We start from the raw sequence: 18,349 nt of genomic DNA, 5'->3' as shown, positions 1-18,349 counted from the left end.
CTCACCTGGGGAGGCGAACACTGGCCCAGGGATGTGTCGAGCACTGCCCCAGGGATGTGTCGAGCACTGCTCTGATGTATTAGAGTCGTTGGGTAGGTGTCAAATGGGACTCCTTTAAATTTAGGGAGATGCCCAGCTTGGGAAGGGAGTGGCAGGTGACGGACAGATGATCCAGGGCTGGCTCGGGAGAGCGGGCCCTGATCAACCAATCGTCCAGGTAGGGGTAGACGTGAATCCCTCCTTTCCTGAGATACGCTGCCACCAACACCATCAGCTTGGTGAAGACCCTCGGGCGCAATCCAAACGGCAGGACCCGAAACTGAAAATGGGAGTCGCCAACCGTGAACCTCAGGTACTTCCTGTGCTAGGGATGAATCGGCACATGAAAGTAAGTATCCTTGAGGTCCAGAGACACCAACCAATCCTGAAGTTGAAGGGCCTGGATGACTTGAGAAAGAGTTACTATTTTGAACTTGTCCTTCCTGTGGAGCTTGCTCAACCAACGCAGGTCCATGATGGGTCTCAATCCCCCGTCTTTTATCGGGATCAAAAAATAAGGGGAATACCATCCCTTGTTCCTCTCCGCTACAGGCACCTGTTCTATGGCGCCTTTCTCCAGCAGGGATAGCATTTCCTGCGCAAAGAGCGGATCTGGACGATTCAAAGAGAGCTTCCCCTGTGGATTGTCGTGAGGCCTCTGCCGCAAGCGAAGACAGTAGCCATGGGCTATGATCTCCAGAACCCACACATCCTCAGTAATGGCCCGCCATTCTCCAAGATGCTCCGCAAGTCTGCCCCCAACTGGCGAAACATGGGACATGGCATCACGATTGAGCAGACGCGGCTGCGGCAGTGCCTGAGGGCAAAGAGGCAACTGCCCGAGCGGCTTTGGCACCCCGAGTACCTTGCTTTCCACCCCGGGTACTGCTACAGTGGCCCCTTTGACTGGCAGCTCCTCTCGATCTACCAAAGGAAGAGTAGTACCGAAAGGAACCTCCCCTCCATTGCTGTCCCCTAGGACGAAAAGGCGGATGTTGACGTACCGCAGCGCTCAAAGACTTTGCTGCAGCTTTGGAGTTCAACAACCTCTCGAAGCTCTCGTCAGCCTTGCTGCCAAACAGATGAATATCATCAAAGGGGATGTTCAGAAGACGGGATTGCACATCAGGAGCAAACCCTGACTTGTGCAACCACACAAACCTGCGTATCACGGTGCTCGCAGCCATGGACCGGCTGACACAGTCTGCCGTGTCCAGACCTGACTGAACGGAGTCACACATGGCATCCTTGCCGTCTTGCACAAGGGGTAGAAAACCATCCCGTTCCTCCCCTTCAGGAATATGCTCAGCCGCCAAAGGCGCACGTTTGCACAGAGTGTGTGTGAATCTCGCTAAGGCACAAGTGGAGTTGGCCGCCTTCAACGCCATACCCCCAGCCGAAAATACCTTCCTCGCCCAACCATCAAAGCGCTTATCGTCCCTATCAAGAGGGATGGTAGGATAAGGAGCCTGCTTTGATGAGGCCGTAGCCACCTGCACTACCAAACTCTCCAGTCGATAAGTAGCAGGGGTCACCACTGGATGGGCGGTATTTTTTCTAAAGCAAATTATTAACTGCTGGTAGACTCTCTGGAGCAGTCCAAGCCGCCACCACCCTACTTTGCAAAGGCATGTGAAACGGCAACACCGGGTCAGTTGGTGGACCTTGATCCAGGATGTCCTTCAAATCATCCTGAGCAAAATCAACAGGTGGAGCAGACCACCCCAAGTATTCCGTCACCCTTGACATGAGACGCCGATAGGAGGAGTCTGCATGCGCCCCAGGCTCAGGTCGGCCAAACTCCACCTCCGGAGAGGTGTCAAGGCCACTAGCGTCATGCAAACACTGATGGAGTTCCTCCATTTGACTATGCCCAGCCAAAAGATCATCAGGGACATCAGGAAGCACAACCATCTCCTCATCAGACAGTTCCTCAACCTCTGAAATGTCTTGTAAAGGCTGGAAAAACTCCAATCTAGGAGTATGATAGGCCTCACAGACTTACTGAGTGCCTTCCTTGGAGGTTCCACAGCCCTCCGGGGCACCTCTGGCAAATTATCCACAAACGGCGTTGAGGGAATCGGCATCGACCGAGGCACCGACAGCGTCGACAGCTTCTTTGAGGGCAGAGCCCCTTGACGGACACGGCGCCGATGGCGTCAACGCCTTTTTCAAAGGCTTCACAGGTTATGACGGTCTCGATGGCATCGAGGACCGGGACCTGGATCTGGCACGGCTATGGCGATCTCCCTTGTCCAAACGGGACCTCGACGGGTCCCGATGATCACACCGACCCCTGAGCCAGAAAGCGTGCAAGTGATGGGCTGAGCCCGTTCCTTGCCGGCTTCTTTCGAAGATGTGGACGGAACTGTGCCTTGCGACTCGAAAATCGCTAACATCTGCAGGCAGAATGATTCCCATTCGGCCAGCGACGAAGACTTGGTGGGGCAAGCCAACCGTCTGGCGGAGTCCTCCTCCGACGAGGAAGGCGACCGGTGACACCGCTTTCTAGAATGCCTCGAGGAGGCAGAGGAATGGTGGGAACCACTCCTAGACAAAGACCCCCTGGATTTTCGCTGACGAAGAGTCGCCCCTCGAGTCATCACTTGAAAGCCCAGCGGAGTTCGATTTATGGGGCTTAGACACCCTGATTACCTTCAATTTCTTCTTACGTTCCCGCAAGGCCTTAGACGTCTTCGCAGTCGTCGGTGGCATGGCTTTCGCTGAGACACCAGAGGCAGATGTTGTGCGGGTCCGTGATGGACATCTTCGAACAGCAGTCCTGACATTTTTTAAAGCCCGACCTCGGGGTAGTAAAAGAAGAGGAAGACATCGCTTTTGAAGAGAAGAATCGAGCGTGCCAAGATTCCGAAGCAAACACGTTTGCGGAAAAAAACAGAACCATGGCTATGGGCGCTGTGCATCCTATATTTAACATCCAGTGATGTCGACCCTCGACAGAGGCCCTCGAGGGACAACGGATCAACGTCATCGACGCAGGACGCCCTCTGCTGAAAATTTTCCTAAGCAGCACAGCTGTGGACATTACCTGTCAGATGTGGAATACATCGGAGGACACAATCCCCTCGAAATGGACAATACACTAATAACCTGCATTATGGTTTAGTTTATTATTTATAGAGCGCGCCAGACCCTGGGGCACCAGGGCGCAGAAAACAAGAATATGTTCAGCTTAGTTTCAGGTACAAAACTTAGTTTTGGTACCTGTACTATGGTATTTGAAAGTGCACATCCATTCGATGCTGTGTTGCCAACTGTAAGTGCATCCACAATGTCTCCTTTACACGTGTACGCACACACCCTTCATTCACGAGACCTCAGTCATAGAGGGGGTTATCGTAACAACATCCTCCTGATGATTATGAATGCAACACAAGCTATTCTGAATAAAACCAACTGCTGGGTTTGCTCACATCTGCCACAGCATGGTGATAAGGGAATAGGTTGGTATTTTCATCCTCTCCCTCTGTCTACTGTATGTTAAGCCTCATTCAGAACACTGTTCTTTGAACGATGGAACGACAGTGCCACTGGTAACTTTGATGGCACAAATGTTATTGAATTCGATCGACTGGTATTGTTGCCGCTAGGATGTTCAGTGTTTGCAAATGAAAGCACCCTCAACACTGCTCTGCCAAACATTCTGACAAATATTCCAGACCTTACGAATCTATGATCTCTTTTAAAATGACCCCAGTAGGGAATAAGGAGGTCACTCCTCCAACATAACCATCAACCATGACCCTGTCCCATTCCGTTTGCGAAAAGAAGGTTCCTGACATATGGGCTCATTTGAGAAGTGCATGAACACAGCAGTTTTAGTAAAAAGAGGATAGGTCTCTGTATATAGGGGTTTCAATCTATTTCATCTGTGGAAGTGAAGCCTACCCTTGGTTACCAAAAGATTGGCATGGTACATGTTATTTGGGAATAGTTTTACCTGGGGTATATATCACTTCCACCGCAGAGATCTTGAAAACTCGTCCTAGAAGGGAAATAGAATGTGACACCCCCCCTGCAAGTATTGGGGGATATTGCTAAATCCATGATCCCGTTCTGGGGACAGATAATTAACTCCCAAGATAATAGGAAATTGGCAAGGATTGTGGAGAAAACTTGGCAAGGATTATGGAGAAAACTATCAATGAAACTACTGATATCATGTTCAATGACACTGGAACAAAAGGCCATTAGACTAGTGGCTCTTCAGAACAGGATGGTGTTAGACAGATGACTGAGCATGGTGCTGTATGCAAAATGCTCTGGTCTGCGTGTTGCGTTTATGTACCTGACTCCGCCCCCACCATTTTCCAAGCAATTAAAAGACTACACATTGTGGCTTCAGAAGTAAATATTCCCTGAGGGTATTGGGATCTTAGTACATGGTTTGGGAGTCTACTAAGAACTTTGGGTTGGAAGATATTCTCTGGTCTGGCTATAATCCTTGGTATAGTTTTATTTTGCTGCTGCTGCATCCAATGTCTACCTATCCTGGGTTCCATAATAGGGGATTGTTGTGCACATTCATTAGTCAAATTGAAACCAAACCCGCACTTGCCTGTACACGTCATCAACATACTGATCATGCAGTACATTGCTATAAAAGAATTTATGGCCATCTCGGTTTACTCAGGGTGTTCAGATGATGACTCTGCATCCTGGTCGTCTGAGGATGCCATGTTTGGATGATGCTCTTGGCTTAGGCCAAAAGGAGGGTTTGTGAAAATATATTTAGTTAAGTGTCCTATAGGTATGCATATTGGCCTAAGCACATTCGCATCACGTGACAAACCTACTGCCACAATAATGGTGGCCACGTTGCCATTTTGTTTTATTCGCCATCTTGGATGCAATGTTCAGTTCAGTTCCTTGCTCATTTTTCCTTACTCACTCTGAACGCGGTAGAAGACTGCAGCATGAACTTTGTTATTTACGAGACAGGAATGCACGTTCTGCTGAGCGTGTTGTTTGTCTTACACTGTAGAACCTTGAAGTCCTTGCAGAAGCATAGCATAGTTAGGTGCCCGCCTGTCTCGACCATGTTTCCCCACTGAACCACTAATTGTAATAATGTGTAGCTGCAATGTGCTCCTCTGGTGAAAATCCTGTTTTCTAAGCTTTAGAGCTGACTGACCTCAAGCTTCAAGAGAAACAGATAAACTGTACAGCAAATGTTACTTTGTATCAGGGAACACGATATGCCCCCACGCACGGCTTTGCCCTGCTCCCAGACAGTAAATTGTCAATAGGTTGAATGGGGAAGAATGCAAACACATTGTCTCAGTAATATCACCTACGTGGAAAGGTCATGAACCCTATGGACCCTATTACGTGAAGGGGCTGGACAAGTGTATCATATGTTATTCTTGAATGTATATATGTAAGATGCTCTCGCTGCGGGGCTCTCTCCTTCCACGGTGCCTGTACGCAAGCATTGTGGGGTACTGATACCCCAGTCTGGACTGTAATAAATACTGTTCTTTGACCTGGTGACTGGCTATTTATATTTCTTTGTGGTAAACCTCATTTTGTGGTCTTTCAAGACGTCCATCCTATACTAGCAAATGTTAGGAAAAACCCAGTGATATTCTAAGAAGGGTACTTAAAAAGCAGCCAGATGGCACGATTAACCAAAAAAACCTGACATACATGACAAAGCAGAGTGCAGGAAACTTTAAGCCAGAGACTATCCAGAAACTATAAGTCAAGGGAAGACTTTTTGATGGGTTTGGGGAGAGGTTTGTTGTAAATAAAACGTGGTGTCCTCCAAACCTACTGCGCATGTAAAGAAATATCAGTACACTTTTGTTAGGGAGAATTCTCTGTTTAGGCTGAATTTCCCTACCTAGTGAGTCCCCCAGCAGCTTTGCTGGATTTCTGGGGTTTCTTTTTTTCTCCTGCCAAGAGTGAGACTCTTTTACCCTCACTCTTGGACATGTTGAAGTGTGTTTTCTTGGTTAAACCTTGTGTTGAATGGGCTATGGGGTCTTTTACTCCATAGGGCCTCATGTATTTTTGTGATGTGGGTTACACAGCACCCTCTGTGCCGTGACCCAGGGGTGTCCTAGGGACTCCCCAACATAGACTCCATACCCTGGGACTGACTACTGTCTCCCAGGGCATGTAAAGTCACCAAAGACTTTGCTAGTCTTGAATCCTGAACAGAACCAGTACAAACCATCATATTGTGGACGTACTGGCTGGGGCAATTCGATTGCCCCAGGGTCTGTTAGTCGAGGGGGCACGTCTCCGTCCCCCCTGATCGAGTTTTGGCTGGTGGCAGTGGAAACTACTTTTTATATTCGACCGCGAATATTTCCCTATGGGATTTCCCATTGTTTTAGGCTAACACATTTAATTATTTATTTACGGTAGCCTTAAACATACCGCCGGTTTATATATTTATTATTATAACTCCGGTTGGGACTTTTTGCCAAAACTTGATTCTAAAATGGCGTTGGCGTCCGCCTCTGTAACTCTGACCCAAAGTGGAGCCCTTTGTTCCACTTTTGGCGGGCTTCTCCACAGAAGCCCTCCAAAGTGGTGCCACTCTGTCTGGGGTACTTAGGAGGGGTGGAGGGGGATTTAGGCACCCTGGACTGAGTTACCTTGGTAACTCAAGTCGCACTCCGTCCTGATTGGCCCAAGTGGTGAGCCGGCCGGCTCACCACTTAGCATGTTTGAGTGACAGCTAGGCTGGGTGAATGGGGGTTTGCTGCATAAAAGCAGGGCTTTGGGGACTGGAACTTCAGAAGTCGCCACAGGACCAAGAATCCGACGAGGGAAGAGCTGAGCCGACCTGCTTCGACGACACCACCCGGTGGAGCCCTGCTGAACCGTCTCACCACTTTTCCCGACGACCGAGTGGCTCCTTCCCTTGACTGGTGGGGACAACCAGTTTTCACCTTCTTTCCGCTTCTCGAGGTATCTCGTGGCCGCCTTGCCAGTGCCAAGCACCCCGGCAACCGGAACCCCACCACTTTTACCCCAACCACGAAAGTCGGTACAACCCTTTAACCGGAGGACTCCGCGGCTGGTTTCTTCCCGGGCAGTGCAACGACCTTCTTCTTCTGCTCTTCAGCGAGAACTTCTTCTCCCCTGACCGACGTCGAGCCTTGCTGCCACTGCCTGGAACAACTGCCACCGCTGGAGGATCCTTTCCGCTTAAGGTACCGTGTTCCGCCTGGCTTCCCTTGCCACCGACTGTACAGGGTAGATTTAGCCCCCGGCTTTCGAACCTGGGAGTGCCTGGAACACCCTGGCTAAACTTTCTAAGCCACTCTAAACTCTTTCTAACTCTTTGCAAGACTTTGAATCCCTAATAACAGTGTGATCTTGGGCACATTTTCGCTCCGGCTACTCTAAGAGTGGGCCCTGCCTAGTGACTTTTGCTCACCTGTGACTTTGTGCTTCTTTGAGCCTATTGCAAGTGTTCTGGACCTTAGAGTGGTGTGTTTAACCCATTTCTGTTTCTTTTTATCCCTTTCTTGAACCTACTAGAGTGTCATCTAACGTTAAGCGCTCCCCTCTGTTTTAATTATGTGGTGTTAACCTAGAGTTGTCTAGATAGGAGTAAGGGTTGAAACTGCTTTCATTATAACTGTGTTTGAAGTGTTTTTACTATATCTTGCTAGAGTGATTTCAACTTATGTGTGTTTGATAAATAAATAACTATATACTTTTGAAACCAAGCTCTGGTCAGTGTTTGCTTGTGCTATTGTGCCTGGGTACATATTGTGTATACTTTGCATACTGCCTAACTCTTCTTGAGGGAAGTCAACTGCTCAGCCACAGCTACCAGGTAAATCTGGGTGGTGCAGACTGCTACCAAGTGGGTTTACTGCTATACCTGTAGTCTTAAATCTTTTGCAGTGGTCCCCAAGGGAACTGCACAGGTTTCTGCCTAACAACTTTCAACTTAGAAGTCAGTTTCTCGAGTTTGGCTGTTCTGATTTTTAAAAGTTTTGCGGCGTGTACTGCTGAAGCCTACAGCCTGTGTGTGTGCCAAAAATCTCAATCAGAGCAGGCCATTTTGAGATTGTGGGGTAAATAATGCATTTTTAGTCTCTCTGAAAATCATCATGAGAAAAAACATTGATGAAACTTCACCAAATCTGGTATGTTTGCTTGGATTTGGCCAGTTCAGTTGTCTGTCAAATCTGTTGAACTTATATGAACAAGAACAAAACAAAGTAAACAATTTTGCATTTTCGTATTCAAGAGACGATGCAACCTTAACCATAAAGTCTCAAACATGAGTCCATAACATACCCACATTTATAAACGTGAAGTTGTTTGGAGAGTTTAAATATATATTTAAATTGTACAAGATCTGTGACATTGTCTTCATGAACATTAATGAAGATTCTTTGATGAAGAAATCGGGATAACACTTAGAACTTATATCCTATACGCTCAACAATGTAATTGTGGTGCTACGATCAACTCCCTGAAATCCAATCCACAAACCAAACTAAGTTCAAAATACTGGCCTACATCTGACCGAGGTCTGCCACTTTCAGAAACCATCAAGAGATTCCCTTCAAGGAGAACAGACATCAAGATGATATGCAAATTAAGCTTCATGCTCTTTGAACATTATCTTTGGCCTCACTGGTGTTTGTGACAATGTGTATAGAAAACTGACCTCATCAGAGATCTCCCATTGCAACCTTTGTGGAAAGATCAGCACGGCATCCGCCTCCCCTTTGCAGTGTCCCTCTGAATTATATCCAAGTTGGAAGCAGTCGGTTGCCAGCATTGACTGAGGAAAGAATGGAAATAAAAATACTAGCACCATCAAATAGGCAACTATCACAGGTTTGAAAGGGGTGGAAACACAACCAATCTTATGTTAAAAAATAAGGTTATTCCTCTGCTCTAAAATAGCTCATTTGTTAATTTCCTGCAAAATTACACTTTTAAGGGTTGTCATACCACCTGAGAAAGGCAAGTCACAACACTAGTTACCAGTGTATATTTTGCAATGCAGCAACAGTATGATCCCTCTTACCTCCCACATGTGTCCGATGATGGGTGCATCCGCCCAGGAGTGCTCTGCATTGAGGCCAACCTTCCCATTCGTGAACACAATTAAGGTAAAAGATTTGTCAAACCACCTGGGGAAAAAAGGCAGAAATCAAGGAAAGTATTTAGGTTGCAACCAATGCCCCATCAGAAGAACTACGTGTCCAGTCCCCACTATCACCAGTTTAGGCTCTACATGTTAGCACTAATCAGATGAATAGTGTATCAATATGTGGGGTGTCCGTGTCATGCAGAAAATATGTAACTGCATAGTAAGTGATAGAACACACACCTAGTTTAGTTGAAATGTAAAATGTTGTTGACCAATGCAATACAGCAGCACTATCAAATTAAGGTTAATCGCTACAGTGATGACTGTACTCACATTCCGTAGTCCCTGCTCCAAAACTTTTTGCAGAACACCACTTTAACTTATTTGAACAGGGCAGACACCCTTATGTGCCTCCCGCTCTTGAACCTTTCTTGCACATGGGCCTTGCTGTAAGTGTATGTCCTTTTCACAGTGCAGAACCATAAACTCTCTTTAGAGGAGAAGAACAGACGTGCGTATAGAGTAAGGGGACTATGGACCAGGAGTACAGAAGTCGTTATGGTAGGAAAATTAAAGGTACTTATCTGTAGGTCTATTTCTGTAGCATTGGTAACTTTTATAGATTCCCATGCTTAATGAATTTTGTCCATCGTTAAACTGGGACTACCCTCAAATAAGTTAAATATGCTTTACATCTAGAAAAACACCATAATGTAGGAGTCGCAGATTAAGGCTGTCTTATGAAGCCAGTGTCACAGATGGCTTTAATTCACACACACTGGGAGACAGTTCAAGGGTTTTTATTCTTCTAAATATAAAAGTGTGTTGTTCAGTCTTAATAGAGGCAGATTGTCCTATGTGTGGATGGTTGAATGTATCACAATGGGCTGGAAATGGGGTGATACACTAATCGGCATCCCTCATTCGTCTCCCATGAGCTTTACCCTCCCTCACCCAGACACCCCTAAATCCCGGGTTCCCCAAACTAGCTTTCGGTAACACCTATTATTTAAGGCTAGCATAGGTGAGGGCCTAAAGTCCATCTGACTCCCTCCATGGTTCTTCTAAGGGCTCCTTAGCCCCAGTGTGTTAAACAGAATGATGGATTATTTGTGCCAATTACAGATGCTCTGGTCCGTTCTGACACGCACCTGCTGCCCTCGCTCTCCTTCCCGTTGTTCTTACTACTCTTCTTCTGCACTTTTCCAATGTTCCCTCTCTCTTCCTTGTCTTCTGTCCCCCCTCTCCTGTCCTCAGATCTTCCACATACTCCTTAACCTGCCTACTCCCTCCTTACCTTCCACTGCACCACTCTTCTCTCTACCCCTCTCCTCATCTCTAACTAAACTCCTCTTCTCACTGCACCCCTCTTCCCTCTTCTACTCACACCCCTCATCACACACTTCTCAAGGCTATAGTGCTCTGCTCACTCTTCCATGGATATGGTACCCTGCTCACTCTCACTATTCTCACTCCCTCACTTTTCTCCTGCACCCTTCTCTTCTAGCCTTCCTATCTGCCAACACCAATTCACTCTCACTCCATCTACTACCTTCTCTCCTCACCCACTGACTCCCACTCTTTCCTTACTACAACCCCACTCTCTCAAAACCTTCATTCACTGCTTAATTTTCACAAACTATTACCACTCTCTCTCACAAAAACTTCACCCACACTCTGCCCCAATTCGGCCACCAACACCTCAACACTAAGCTGGACTTCCTGACCTCACCCGTGCAGCCTTTATAGTGTGGCCTCCTGCTTCCAAATGGCACCCTATTGGTTCCAGCACTCGCCTGACTCGAATGGCAGATCTGTGCCTATCTTTTGCCTAGGAGTTGGGTTACACAGCTGAAAAGCTTTAAAAACAACCTCGAAGCCCCTCCCCTTTTATCAGCATTGTTTTGTTTGCCGTCTCTGATGGTTTGGGAGCAGCCATGAGCTGAGACTGATCATACTTCTCATGCATTCCTCAGGTGTTGAAAGCCTCATCAAAACACGTCCATCCCTGTTCCTCTAAAACCATCAGGGACCACATTGATACCCTCACTCTGATTTCTGCAACCTCTCCTTTGGCTCAGGATCCTTCCCCTCCAAAGCACTCTTTGTGCATCCTCTTCCCAAGAAACCCACAGCTGATCCTTCTTGTCCAGCCAACTATCACCCAATTTCCATTACCCCTTTTCTGGGCAAACTCCTGGAAAAGCTGGCCATCTCTCAGCTTAACCTTCATTCTGATTCGGTTGCCTGTCTCCACGACCACCAGTCTGCTTTCAGAGCTGCCAGAAGCACAGAAACTGCTATCCTGAACATCCATGAAGATCTGCTCTCCAACCAGGAATCTAACATTCCCTGTGTCCTCATCCTACTCGATCTCTCTTCTGCCTTTGATATGGTCAACCATACCATCCTGCTCAACCATCTCCTTGATAACCCGTTTATCACTGATCAGGCTCTGGCTTGGCTGACCTCTTTCCTCTTTGATCGACCCTCCCAGGTCCAACTTGGGTGTCAGGGGCTCCCAGGTGATAGGTGTGAGTGAGAATCACCCAACAGACAATGGTACAACTGTGTCGACATAGTAAAAGGGGACAACGCCCAACCAAACATTCCTTCGCGCGACGCGCACGAAGATCCCCGCTTGTGCTACAGAACGGTGGAGATAGAGGACGTGTGTTCCGACGGCTACTACAGGCTGCGATCCGCTGGACCATTCCCTGCCTGCAAATACTGCACGCCCCGCATGCAGCAACAGATAAGTGCATTTTACTAGCAATACTAACTATAGTTTGGGACGCAAGCAGCGTTTGGGCACTCTGGGAAGAGAGCATTGTGTGCAGGATGAAACCGAAACAAACGCAAGCAGCACTCAGGCAAAGTGACTGGAACTTTGGAGTGTATGGAGCACAGAGGTGCTCACTGCCGAAGGAAATTTCCGACGCACCAGTAGAATTAGTGTTGGGGCACCGGTATCATTAACCATCTACATTTGCATGCTGTGGACTGTCTGAGGGGAGGATTGATGATTTGTAAGAGTATTGCTACACGATTCTACAACGCAAGCTCATACGTGCTTTTGATTTCTTGTAGCAACGCTCCGTTGTTTCATACGGCTAGAACATTGGGACCTCAGCTCATGGCAGACCCACCTGCTGCACGACACGAAGCTAAGTGCCTTAATCTTGTTTCTTGAAAGCTTGTGTGGAGTTGTGACTTCCAACAGCCAATACATAATATGTAAGTCCAAGGGCATATTCTTGTAATGCATAATATGTAAGCAGAGGGGTATCTGCTTGTGATATACTAAGGAACCTGTTGTATACTGTTGAACTTATTGGTGTGCTGGTTGTGGGTTCAAACAATCAGCACCTGCACGCATGGTGAGTGCGTGCTAGTGACGCACCAGAGAATCCTAAGACACAACGTGTCAGGTATCATAGGGAAACTACTAGGGCCGGAACGGCCAGACTAGGCAGGGCTTTGGGGGCATAGTGTCTAAGTGTGCAGGAGTGTGGGCGGAGTATCAGCGACATCAGGAACCCCAGGAGGGGCAACAAGGCAAACCTTTCCCCAAATCCCCTTACCCATCCATTACCTCTTCCTGACCCTCAATCCGGTTTCCCTAATCACCCCTACCTATCCAATCCAGTGGACCCTAACCCTCCTTCCCCGGTGGGTCATGGAGGCCTGTGATTGTGCACACTCCGGGCACCAAGACCCAACGGGCAGGCACGTGTACTTGCTTCCTCTGCACAAGACCAAGAAACCTGACACTGGGTCCTTCCTATCATCTATCTCCCTCTCTACCTGTGGTGTTCCCCAGGGGTCTAACCTCTCGCCTTGGCTTTTCAACCACTACCTAGCAACTCTCGCCCACTGCATTGCCATTTTCTACTCCAATTTCCAGTGCTATGCTGACGACACTCAACTGATGTTCAGGCTGCCCTTGGCCATCTCCTCTCCTCCTCTCATCGCCTAACTGCCATTCAAGATTGGTGTGCTGCCAACAATCTTTGCCTGAATGCCAGCAAAACGGATGTCATCCTCATTAGCACACCTTCACCATCCTTTCCCCTCACTCTCTGGCCGGCCTCCCTTGGCCCTCCTCCTTCCCCTACCCGGGAGGCCGAGAACCTCTGGGTCATCTTTGACTCCACACTCTCCTTCTCCGCCCACATCTCTGATGCCTCTAAAAAAGTCAAACTTTCTAGTGCACCCCGTCAGAGGTACTCTGCTTTTCCTCCCCACCAGCAGCTCACTGTCTCCCAAGCTCTGGATCTCTCTAGGTTGGACTATTCTAACAGCCTCTTTCCAAATCTACCTGCCTCTACTCTCCGCTCTCTGCAACTAATCCACAACAGGACTGCGAGACTTGTCCTTGGCCTCAAGCCCTGGGATCGTATCTCTCCAGCTCTGAAATCTCTCCATTGGCTCTCAGTGGATGCAAGGAGTAAATTCAAAACCCTCTGCATTGTCCACAAGGCTTTATTGGGGCCTGGGTCCAAAATACCTTTAGCTATCCCTCCGCAAATACCTACCCTCTCGAGCTCTTCGCTCCTCTACCTGTAACTCCCTCATGGTCAGTCGTTTCTCAAAGAAACGAGCTGGGGGTAGATCTCGGTCTTCAGCTGGGGCCTCCCTCTGGAACAGCCTCCCGGCCACTCTGAAACTTGAGGAGAACCATCTCCAGATCCGCAAGCACCTCAAGACCTTCCGCTTTGATTCTGCCTTGCCCCCCCAACCCTGCTGATCTGTTCTCTCTCGGTACCTTGCACCCGGCCTACACTCTGTCTTCCGGGCCCTGGTACCTTCTCACCCTGCCACCCTCCTGCACTGCCTCCGGGCCACCCCTTGCACTGGGGTCTGTATCTGTACCCATACAGTCCCCCCTTTTTCTTCATGCACTTATCAGACATACCCTGTCTGCTGCCTTATACCCAGCACTTGCCATTTGCTGGCTGCACTACCACTTTTTGTTGCCTTTATTATTTATTTATATGCTTCTCCTTTGCTCCATACTTCCCACCTCTCCCCCCTCCATGCACTTTTCCCCTTTCCCATGCACTTGCACCTTCTTACTAGGCCCAGTGACATTGAGATCGTTGTTTTTGTTCACCCCTGTTCCTCTCCCTTGCCTTGTCGCGCTCTGAAACACTTGAGTACGAGTGTGATAAAAATTAAATATCAATCAACATCAATTTGGTTTTTCAACATTTTACCCTGTAAGCTTCCTCATCATGACCCAATCTTTTTAGGCCAACCCTCTTCATATCCAAATAGGGTGTGTCCCTGTCGTGTTTGCAGCCTGGTAAGCACTTTGCATTTCCCCAGTCATTAATAGGGCAATGTAGTGGCCCCATCTGTCCGGTGGCCATTGTGTGTTGCGTGCCACAGTTTCAAAATTAACAAAATAATGTGCAGGGTCCTCTCCTACTTTTATAGTAACGTGGCTGGCACCTCTGTCTCCTCAAGTTCGTTGCATCCACCATTTATGCTTGTTGTAGCTGTATTGCCTGTTGAAAGGCCTGCCAGTCAGCCTGGACCTGGTGGCTTTGTAACTGCAACAACTGTTGCAGTTGGTGTGTCCTTCACTAAGGGACTTAAGCAAGGCTTCCATGGTGTTATGCTTCCTTATCCCATCGCTTGCCACCACTTGTTAGTTTACGGTCACAGGAATAAGGACAGACAAGTGTATTGTTCACGGTAACCACCACTGAATTCATTTAAGTAAACTCGGCTCTCCCAGCGGCACGGGTGTCACTTCACAACCCCCCCAGCAGTGCAGTCTTGGCTAGGCCAAACTCTGCCCCTTCTCCGATATAGCTCCGGGTCAGGCCGCCTCTCCCCGATCCCTCCGAGAGGCTGCCCAGGCTTTTTCTCAGGCTTTCCCTCTCTCTCGGGTACCAGTGGGAGCTACCGCTCCCTATCACGGCAACACAGCAGTTCCAACGTGGCAGGCAGCTTGTAACGCTCTCGGCTCTCAGCGCAGGCCTGGAACTCTTCGCCTCCTCCAGTGCAGTTAAACGCAGTGCTTCCTCACCGCCAGGGCCCCAGAGATTCTCTCGCCGGTGTTCTCCGTCCTCTAATATGCCCACACAAAACTTTCCGGCTCTTCTGCCACCTACATTAGGAAAAGGGACTAGTTACTTCCACCTTCATTCATTCCCTGCAGCCCTCATCAATCCTTCCCCTCCGCTTGTCTCGCCGCAGCTCCCCCTCGCCACTGCGCTGCCTTCACCCCCTCCTTTCCCTGCTGACTCCATCGCACCAGCCAGGGCATCTCCGCTGTCCCATGGGTCCTGGATGTTCTTGCCTGGTGTTCTGCAGACTGCCTCCACATTATCATAGGGCCCAGTGGGTTTTTTGTAGTGATGTGTTGTTGCAATTGGGTAGTTACAAAGTGTTCCATCATTCTGGAAAGGTATGGTATGATAGTAATGGTGCAGTCGTTTTCTGGAAACATGGGGTCAAGAGATTTCTTTTGAGGAGGGGTGAGATTTGTCCCTTTTCACTATGAAAAAAAGTTCCTGGACTTTTCACTGTGTGTACTCTGGGAGGACCCCTCACCAGGCTCACCCCCTCCTGAGACATAACCTTGACCACTTGCCTAGCTACCTACAACTGGTTTGGCTCCCAGACTTGTCATTGTCCCTAAAGTAGATTGGCCACCTACACATCTGTCCACCAGGCCATAGTATAGAAATCAATTTCTAACAGTGGGGTTTAAGCGATGTTTCTCTAAGAAAGTGTGTATCTGGGGAGTGTGTGCTAATGAGTTCATTCATTTCATGTCTGTGAGCAAGTGCAGAGTGGCAGTTGAGAAGAATGCAGGTGTATGCAATTAGTTCTTTTTAGTGTTGTGTTTGAGTTTGATTAGGATGTTGCTTGGGTGCTTTATGCAAGGCATTTTCATCGCAACCAGTGGCAACTTGGTTAACCGGAAACATGGAATGAAATAAAATACAAACTAGAGTTAAGGGTTGCTGCTATATCCTTCTCAGTCTTCCCTCATTCTGGACGCCGGGGCGATTGGACTTCCAAAGGGTATATAAGTGCTTATATACCCAAAGTAACCCAGAAGTAACTGTCAGGGGTAACGTGAGCTGCCCCTGGATCGATCCGGACTTTCTTGCAGGTCCTCTGACCTCTGCAGGAAGCCTCAGGCAGATGGAAAGATTGCCTCTGGTGTTTGGGGGAGCTCCATGTTGCTCTCAGCCATGGTTGTTTTGGGAGTCAGAGGTTACTTGGACAGTCTAGACTTTTTTGCAAGTGCACCACTTCCCATGGGAGTAAGTGTATTGCAGTTAAATGTCTCAAGTGGTAGTTTTGCCATGCCATTCAGGAATGTGGCAGAGCGAGGTATATGATTGTGTTGAAGTAGAGTAGAATTATGCATTTAATTCACACAATGGTGTAATAACTGGCAGTGTGATTTCTAGACAGCCACATGGAAAGTGTTCACTTCCTAATGTCCTCTCACTCCTGTGCAAGTGTTATATGGCCAAAGGGGTATGAGGGCCACATGGGTGCAATCAATAGAAACTCAAACGTAAAGTACCCAGCTTTGTAGTAAAATAACCTCACTAATCATGCACAGGTACATGTATAAGACATCCCTATATATACACCCTGGTAGATGTAAGGATCATGTTGAAGACCTTGCGTAGGGTCAGTGACTGAGGATTAGGATATCACCACCATGATGTGACTGGTGATCTCAAAGGAGCCTTTTGAGAATACAGAGCCGACAGTGCATTGACTAGTGGTGGTACGCCAGGCTTGCATTGCGGGTATGGTAAGGTCCCTGTGACTAATAAAATGCATTTTCCCTTCTCCCCAAAGGGGAGCCACTCCCCCTCCCCTTTGAGGCTAGGGAGCAGAGCCCACTCTGCAAGACCCTCCCTAGGAGTCTGGGCAAGTGAGACCTCACTGGGAGTGATTTCCCCTTAAGGGAGAAGGACTCATTCCAATGGGGGAACCATCTTTTTCTGTATATATATTACTGCCTTCCCTAATTAATACTATTGTCCCCTTCCTATTTGGCTTCAGGCAATGCTGAATCAAACAAACCATCTGAATGAAAAGGGAATATCTATTTAAGAAGAGATTTGTATGCAAGTGGAACGAGTGGATCACAGAGGAAGAGAAGAGTATGATGTGCAGGGGAAGCCGTCTGACACAATTAAGCTTTGGAGAGGCAGAGCAGAGGGAAGCCGTGAAGCCTTCGGATATTCAAACAGCAGAGAACGCCAGTCAGACACCAGAGACCTGGCAAAGCAGAGAACAGAAACCGTTGAGGGTGGGTTGAGAGGAACCGTCCAACATGGTGGCATGACCATGTCCGCACCATGGTGGACCAGGTGCTCACCTAACAGCGCTGAGACCAGAGCAGACGGGAGTGCTGAAAGCATCCAAATGCCGTGTTCACAGACTGCAGCACCCTGCAAAGATGCTGAAGGTGGAACGAATGCTAACCCTGAGACCTGGAAGGAAGAAAGCACAGCGACCTACCCAAGCGAGTGCTGTGCCCCACAAGGTCACCCTGAATGCACAAAGGTACTGGCGCAAACAGGAAAAGTGGGAGGCCGCCTAAGGCAATGTGTTATGAAGAGCAGAACTTGTGAATGCCATGAGGGCGATATACAAACAGTGAACCAACATAATTGGACATATGAGGAATAAGTTTACGTGACAAATAAGGTTGAATGTGAAGCTGATGGAAAGTGGAAGCGAATACCCTGGGAAGGAGGGGAAAAAGCCACAAGACGTACTTGTTGAAAAGGGGTTGGGGGGATCTCCATGAGAAAGTGTAGTGGATTAAGACAAAGTAAATCAACTAACATGGAGAATCCAGTGGAAAGACCCCAGAAAAGGGTGATTCCTAATTCAGCTAAAGTGATAATCGAACTCAAAGGTTGGATATCAATAACTCGGGAGAGCTCTCCATAATAAAGTGTTGGGAGTTAAGACTACGAAGTGAATCAAATATTGAGAGAAAGACTACAGTAGAGATACCACCAGAAAGGGGAGATTCCTGATTCCAACTAAGTAATAACCAACCTCAGAGAGATTGGATATCAAAAACGTGAGACCGTCCAGCGTAACAGTTGGCCACTTGTTGTAATAAGGTTGGGGGATGCTTTACTAGAGTAAGATGTTCGTGCGGAAAATATAATTTGGTTATATTAGCGAATCACTCAGTGAGCACAG

General features: G+C 48.0%; 1 protein-coding gene across 4 annotated transcripts in view; it reads right to left on the bottom strand.

The window, feature by feature from the left end:
* LOC138452925 (carnitine O-palmitoyltransferase 1, liver isoform-like) overlaps positions 1 to 18,349 on the bottom strand; it is a 1,293,714-nt gene that overhangs the window by 545,310 nt on the left and 730,055 nt on the right. For all 4 annotated transcript variants that reach the window (XM_069605291.1, XM_069605282.1, XM_069605298.1 and 1 more), the window contains exons 12-13: positions 9,074 to 9,179; positions 8,708 to 8,824 (exon numbers count right to left, since the gene is read on the bottom strand). In XM_069605291.1, the coding sequence (XP_069461392.1) occupies positions 8,708 to 8,824; positions 9,074 to 9,179 (223 nt within the window). The remainder of the gene's footprint in view (positions 1 to 8,707; positions 8,825 to 9,073; positions 9,180 to 18,349) is intronic.

This window comes from Ambystoma mexicanum, chromosome 1p, assembly GCF_040938575.1.
Source record: "Ambystoma mexicanum isolate Mex_15411 chromosome 1p, UKY_AmexF1_1, whole genome shotgun sequence".
Taxonomy (NCBI): Eukaryota; Metazoa; Chordata; class Amphibia; order Caudata; family Ambystomatidae; genus Ambystoma; species Ambystoma mexicanum.
Note: the sequence above shows the minus strand (reverse complement) of the source record. Positions and strands in the feature narration are given on the sequence as shown.